At 49.2% G+C, this 6,565-nt stretch overlaps 1 protein-coding gene across 1 annotated transcript; it reads right to left on the bottom strand.

The window, feature by feature from the left end:
- Positions 1–741: 741 nt before the first annotated feature.
- On the bottom strand, positions 742–3,150 carry LOC140546698 (uncharacterized). Its single transcript, XM_072670082.1, has 2 exons — positions 1,735–3,150; positions 742–1,542 (listed from the first exon to the last, which is right to left on the bottom strand). Exons 1-2 carry the CDS (start codon positions 3,148–3,150, stop codon positions 742–744), a joined length of 2,217 nt encoding a protein of 738 aa, XP_072526183.1.
- Between the last annotated feature and the right edge of the window lie 3,415 nt (positions 3,151–6,565).

Genomic DNA, 6,565 nt, shown 5'->3' with positions numbered 1-6,565 from the left:
CCACCTATCTTTTCTCTTTCTTCCTCCACCTATCTTTTCTCTTTCTTCCTCCATCTCTTCTTTCTCTTCCTCCACCTTTCTCACTTTCCCCACCTTTCTCTTCTCACTCTCTTCCTCCATCTCTCTTTTCTCTCTCTTCCTCCACCCATCTCTTTTCTTTCTTCCTCCATCTCTTTTCTCTCTTCCTCCACCTTTCTCACTTTCCCCACCTTTCTCTTCTCACTCTCTTCCTCCACTTTTCTCTTCTCTCACTCTTCCTCCACCATTCTTTTTTCTCTCTTCCTCCACCTCTCACTTTCCCCACCTTTCTCTTCTCACTCTCTTCCTCCATCTCTCTTATCTTTCTCTTCCTCCACCTATCTTTTCTCTTTCTTCCTCCATCTCTTTTTTCTCTTCCTCCACCTTTCTCACTTTCCCCACCTTTCTCTTCTCACTCTCTTCCTCCACTTTTCTCTTCTCTCACTCTTTCCCCACCTTTCTATCTACCTCTTCCTCCAACTTTCTCTTCCCTCTTTTTCTTCCACCCCTTCCCTCCACCTCTTCCTTCCTCCACCTTACTCTGCTCTGTTTTTCTCCATCTTTCTCTTCCTTCTTTTTCTTCCACTCCTTCCCTCCACCTCTTCCTTCCTCCAGCTTTCTCTTCTCTCTCTCTTCCTCCATCTTTCTCTTCTCTCTCTCTTCTTCCTTCCCTTCCCTCCACCTCTTCCTTCCTCCACCTTTCTCTTATCTCACCTCTCCTTCTTAGTGCTGTTTCCTCTCCTCCCACATTTGGAACGTGGCCTTCAGAGCCTGCCTCCTCTCCTCCCTCTTCCTCAGCACCCGTGCCTCCGCCTGCTCGTGTCTGGACAGCGTGTCCGAGCTCTGCTTCATGAACTGCTGATGCTTCTGCTTGTATTTAGCGCTGATCCAGCTGAGGACGCCCCTCTTCTCTTTTCTGGGTTTGGCCTGTTCCTCAGTTCCGGTGCTGGAGCCGGACTCGCCCTCCTCCACCTTCCCTCGTTTCTCCTTCCTCTGAGCTTTCTCTTCTGCTCTCTTCACAGCCCTTTTCTCCGTCCAGTCCTTCCATCTGTTCTCCAGGGCTTCCCTCCTGATGCTCTTCTCCATGGACCTCACCTTGTTGTTGATCCAGTGGACCACACCCCTCTTCCCGCGATCCCCGGTTCCTTCGCTGGGGTCGGCCTCGTCCCTGGTCTCGGTGGGTGTTGCGGCATCAGTCTGGCTGTGGGAGGTCTGCTCCTCTGCTTCACTGAGACCCTGTTCTTCTGATGGTGGCTCAGTGAAGGCCTCCAGCACAGCGCTGTTCTCCTCATCCACTGTACTGGGATCAGTGGTGGGATCAGAGGAGGGGTCGGGCTGAGGCTCCTCTGGGAGAGGGTGAAGGGGCTGGACGGAGATGACCACTGGCTCTTTGTTTGGGGAAGTGGGCCAGCTAGGTCTTGGGGGTTCCTCTGGCTCTGGAGGCTCAGTCTGCTCCTCATGGCTGCTTGATGAGGCCTTCAGGTTCCCCCTCTTTCCTCCAAAGCCCCAGCGCCGATCTTCACTCTGTGATTGGAAGATGATCCCACCTGGAGCGAACATCCTCTTCATCAGCTGCTTCTTCCTCTGCTTTTCCTTCTCCATGTGGGTCTTCCTCGCCTCCCTGATCTTCTCCACCTCCACCTCTCTCTCTTCCTCCACCTCTCTCTCAACCATTCTCTCTTTTTCTGGCTCTTTCTGTTCCTCCTCATCACTCACCTTTTTCTCCACCTCTATCTTTTCCTCCACCTTTTTCTCCATTTCTCTGTCTTCCTCCACCTTTCTCTCCACCTCTATCGTACCTTCTTCCTTCTCTCTCCTCTTCTCTTCGGTTCTCTTTTTCTCCATCTCCCTCTTTCGCTCCATCTCTCTCACCATTCGCTGTTCCTCCAGCTCTCTCTCCATCTCTCTGAGCTTCTCTTCTCTCTCTCTCTCCTTCTCCTCCATCACCTTCTTCTCTCTCTTCAGCTTCTCCCGTTTCTCCTCCAGCTCTTTTAGCTTCTGCATCTTCTCCTCCATCTCCTTCTTCACCTGTTCTCGTTCTTCCTCCTCTCTCTTCCTCTCTCTCTCTCTCCTGCTCTCCTCCTCTCTCCTCACTTTCTCCAGCTCTTCATCCTCCCTCTGTTTCTCCTCCTTTCTGTCCATTCTCTCTCTCTCTTCCCTCATCCATCTCTCCATCTCCTGGATCCTCTCTTCTGCAGCTCTCCTCTCTTCCTCCTTCTTTCTCTCCATCTCCAAACATCTGAGCTTCCACTCCTCTCTCCATGTCTCCTCCTCTCTTCTGAAAATCAGCTCTTCCTCCTCCTTCATCTTCCTCTCAGTCTCTCTGAGTCTCTCTCTCTCCCTCTCCATTCCTCTCAGACGCTCCTGCAGCTCCTCCTCCATCTGTCTCTCTCTCTCCATCATCTGGCTCTCCGTCCTTTCTCTTTCTCCCTCTGTTTTTTCTCTCAGGGTCGCCTCTCTCTTCTCCGCCACCTTCCTCCCCATCTCTATCTCTCTCTCCATCTTTCTCAACGTCTCCTCTCTCTCTCTGTCCTCCTTCTTCTGGATCTGTCTGCCTCCCTCCGTCACCTCGACTGGGACAACGTCTCCATTCTGGAGCTCAGTCGCTCTCCTCTGGAGGTCCTTCAGCTTCTTCTCGATGTCGTCCAAGCTCCTCCTGGTGTTCTCCAGTGGGTCTGGACTTGCCGCTTCCATGAAGGAGCGGAAGGAGGCTTTAAGATGGAGAAGCTGGACCTTCTGACCTTCTGCTCTCTCTCTCTGCTCCTCTTTCCTCAGGAACGGCCTGTGTCCCACCGTCCCCTCGACTGGCCCAGTATCTCTGTTCTGGAGCTCAGTCACTTTCCTCAGGAGGTCCTTCAGCTTCTTCTCGATGTCATCCAAGTTCCTCCTAGTGTTCTCCAGTGGTGCCGGTGTTGTGTCCTGCAGAGTGTCTCTCACACACTTCTGCTGAAACCCCCTTCTAGCGGTCCTCTGAAGAACCTGCTCTCTCAGCTCCTTCCGCTGAAGTTCTCTCTCCAGCTTTTTCAGCCTCTCCAGCTCCTTACTCCTCTCACTGTCTCGCTCCATGACCATCCGCAGCCTCCACCGGACCAGTTCCACCTCCTTCTGCCTCTCCCTCTCCTGCTGCTTCATCCTCCTCTCCTCCTGGATGAGCCTCCTCTCCTCCTTCTTCTTTCTGTTCAGCTCCCTCTCCTTCTTCTTCATCTCCCTCTCTGCCTCCTGCATCTCTCTCTGGAGCTGCTGGAGTCTGTCCTCCTCTCTCCACCTCTGCTCCCGTCTCCACCTCTCCAGCTGTTTGTCCTCATTGCTGAGGTTGTTCCAGCGCCTGCAGATCGAGCTCATCCTTCTTGGTGCTGAGAAGTGCTTCTTGTGCTCCCCTCACTGGCACTGAAGAAATGTTTAGTGTGGTTCTGGTTCTGACCCTTATATACAGGCTACTGTGATGTCACACACATAGGCCCCGCCCACCAGTCAACACCAAGGCTATTGTGACATCATAATTGGATGTGACGTCACACACATAAGGCCCCGCCCATCAGCCAACACCATGGCTATTGTGATGTCATCGCCCACCCGCCCACTAAAGTCTACCAGCTCTCTCTCTCTACACTGATAGCACAAGTCTCTCGACCATTCTTTCATTCTTTTCTCCGTCCTTCCATTAAAACCCAGCCATTTCAGAACTCCTTAGATTGACAGCTGTAAATCCTGTTACGGTGTGGAGTTTGGACTCAAGTGCAGTTAATTTATTTATTTAATAACATTTATTTAATGTTTACTTTTTGGGGTATTATTTTAGGGTGCGTGTAACAGATGGTGAAGGTCTTAAGTCAATACAAGATTGGTGCTTGGTGAGACTATGACTGAGGCGGGGCTCGAACTCCCAACCCTGGTAATGGGAGCCCAGAGCATTTCCATAACATCATAACATAAGATAATCCTTTATTAGTGTATATATAAATTACACACACACACATAATATATAAACAATAGAGAAGGGGGGAATATAGTAGAAGGGGGGGGGGGTATGTGGTCCGCTGGGAGCAGTGCTGGTTGTGCAGTCTGACGGCAGCAGGAAGGAAGGACCTGCGATACCGCTCCTTCACACACTTGGGATGAAGCAGCCGGTCACTAAAGGAGCTGCCCAGTGCTGCCATAGTCTCATGCATGGGGTGGGAGCTGTTCTCCAGCATGGATGCCAGCTTGGCTGTCATCCTCCTGTCTCCCACCACCTGCACTGGGTCTAAGAAGCACCCCAGGACAGAGCCGGCCCTCTTTATGAGTTTGTCCAGTCTCTTCTTATCTGCCGTCGAGATGCTACTGCCCCAGCAGACCACTCCATAGAAGATGGCAGATGCCACCACTGTGTGGAAGACAGTCCTCAGGAGCGCTCCCTGCACCCAAAAGGACCTCAATCTCCTCAGCAGGTAGAGTCTGCTCTGGCCTTTCTTGTAGAGAGCAGCAGTGTTGACTGACCAGTCCAGTTTGTTGTTCAGATGAACACCCAGGTATTTATAAGAGTCCACTCTCTCGATGTTCACTGATGGAGGGGGGTGTCTGCACCTCTGGAAATCCACCACCAGTTCTTTGGTCTTTCCTGCGTTTATCTGAAGGTGGTTCTGCAGACACCAGTCCACAAAGTCCTGGATCAGTTCTCTGTACTCGCTGTCCTCCTCATTGGTCATGAGGCAGACGAACGCTGAGTCATAGGGAGAAAGAGCTCTGTGTAGAAGATCAGCATCATCCACCCCGACGCCAGACTGGTAGGCAAACTGGAGAGGGTCCCTGGAAGGGCTCACCAGAGGGCGGATATGGTTAAGGACCAGCCTCTCCAGTGACTTCATTAGATGACTTCATCATATTTACAGAGAGATTGCAGTATAAAAACTCTTTAAAAGCAATACAGAAAAAAGGGCGGGAAAACAAACAAAGGACAATCCAAACCCTTTTTAATATTTATTATTTTCACTGTTCACAACTCACAACCACTGTTACCATTCAGGTGTGACAGGGAAGTCGGTTTGGCCGGGTGTATTTATACTGTGCCACACAGGTGGGTCTGGTCAGCGCTGATTACCGCTTGGGATTCCTACTGTGCTGGCCAGGCCCCCTGCTGGTGGCTCACGGTACATGCTGCCTGCTTACAAATCCCACACCTCTGCACTGTTTAGCCACACTCTTAGCAAAAAGGGTTCCATACAGTACCATTCTTTTGCTCCCTTTATGGTGCTACTCTAAAGGGTGACTTTTACCAAATGTATGTTTTCATAACTGCACCATTATCCAATGAAGCTACAAATATTATACTTCTGTATCGTCTCCTGTCCTGACTCCAGGCTTTTATATGATTCATATGAGTTGAATGCAGGTATTTCACTGATTATTATTGCACAGTCTCTCCAAACACAGCAGTGCAGTCATGATAACTGAACACAATCTACAGATCTAATGAGAAACTGTCCCAGTGAAATGAGTCCAGTGTATCTGTGCAGTTGGCAGAGCTGAATGCTGGTCTTGCACTGGGGGTAAAAACTGTTGTTCAGTGTGGAAGCTCCGGACGGCAGATAATATCCAGGATGAGACGAGGCTTTCAGTGTCATGCACTGCTGAGGCAGCAGGAAGATCCTCCAGACTGGGCGATGAGCAGCCCATGGTTTTCTGTGCTGTGTTGAAGCTGCCGTCTTGCAGGAAAACTCAGAAACTAGATGAAATATGATTATTGATAGAGCATTCATTATCAGCTATTAATGAGCTTTTTTTTTGGAGTAAAGAATGAAAGAGTTTTAAAAGGATCTACTTCAGGGTTAAAGTGTCAATTCTAGCTCTGTAACAGTTCAGAGGAAATAATCTTCTCTGTTTATTCAGGTAAATATCTGTCCTGCGTTCTGATTGGTTGAAGAAGTGACATGGTGTGTGTGTGTGTGTGTGTGTGTGTGTTGGGGAAGTGCAGCAGAGTGTGAGGGAGTATATAATAAACAGCACAGCCAGGTGGTATTCCGTCTCCATCTTGCTTTCTTTTCCACTACACACACTACACACACACTATACACTACACACACTACACACACACTATACACTACACACACACTATACACTACACACACTACACACACACTATACACTACACACACTATACACTACACACACACTATACACTACACACACTACACACACACTATACACTACACACACTACACACACACTATACACTACACACTATACACTACACACACTATACACTACACACACTACACACACACTATACACTACACACACTATACACAACACACACTATACAATACACACACTATAATACACTGCACACACACTATACACTACACACACTGTACACTACACATACCATAATACAGTACACACACTATACACTACACACACACTATAATACACTACACACACTATAATGCACTGAACACACTATACACTACACACACTATAATGCACTGCACACACTATACACTACACACACACTATAATACACTACACACACACTATAATGCACTGCACACACTATACACTACACAGACTA

This window comes from Salminus brasiliensis, chromosome 24 (genome assembly GCF_030463535.1).
Source record: "Salminus brasiliensis chromosome 24, fSalBra1.hap2, whole genome shotgun sequence".
In the NCBI taxonomy this organism is placed as follows: domain Eukaryota; kingdom Metazoa; phylum Chordata; class Actinopteri; order Characiformes; family Bryconidae; genus Salminus; species Salminus brasiliensis.
Note: the sequence above shows the minus strand (reverse complement) of the source record. Positions and strands in the feature narration are given on the sequence as shown.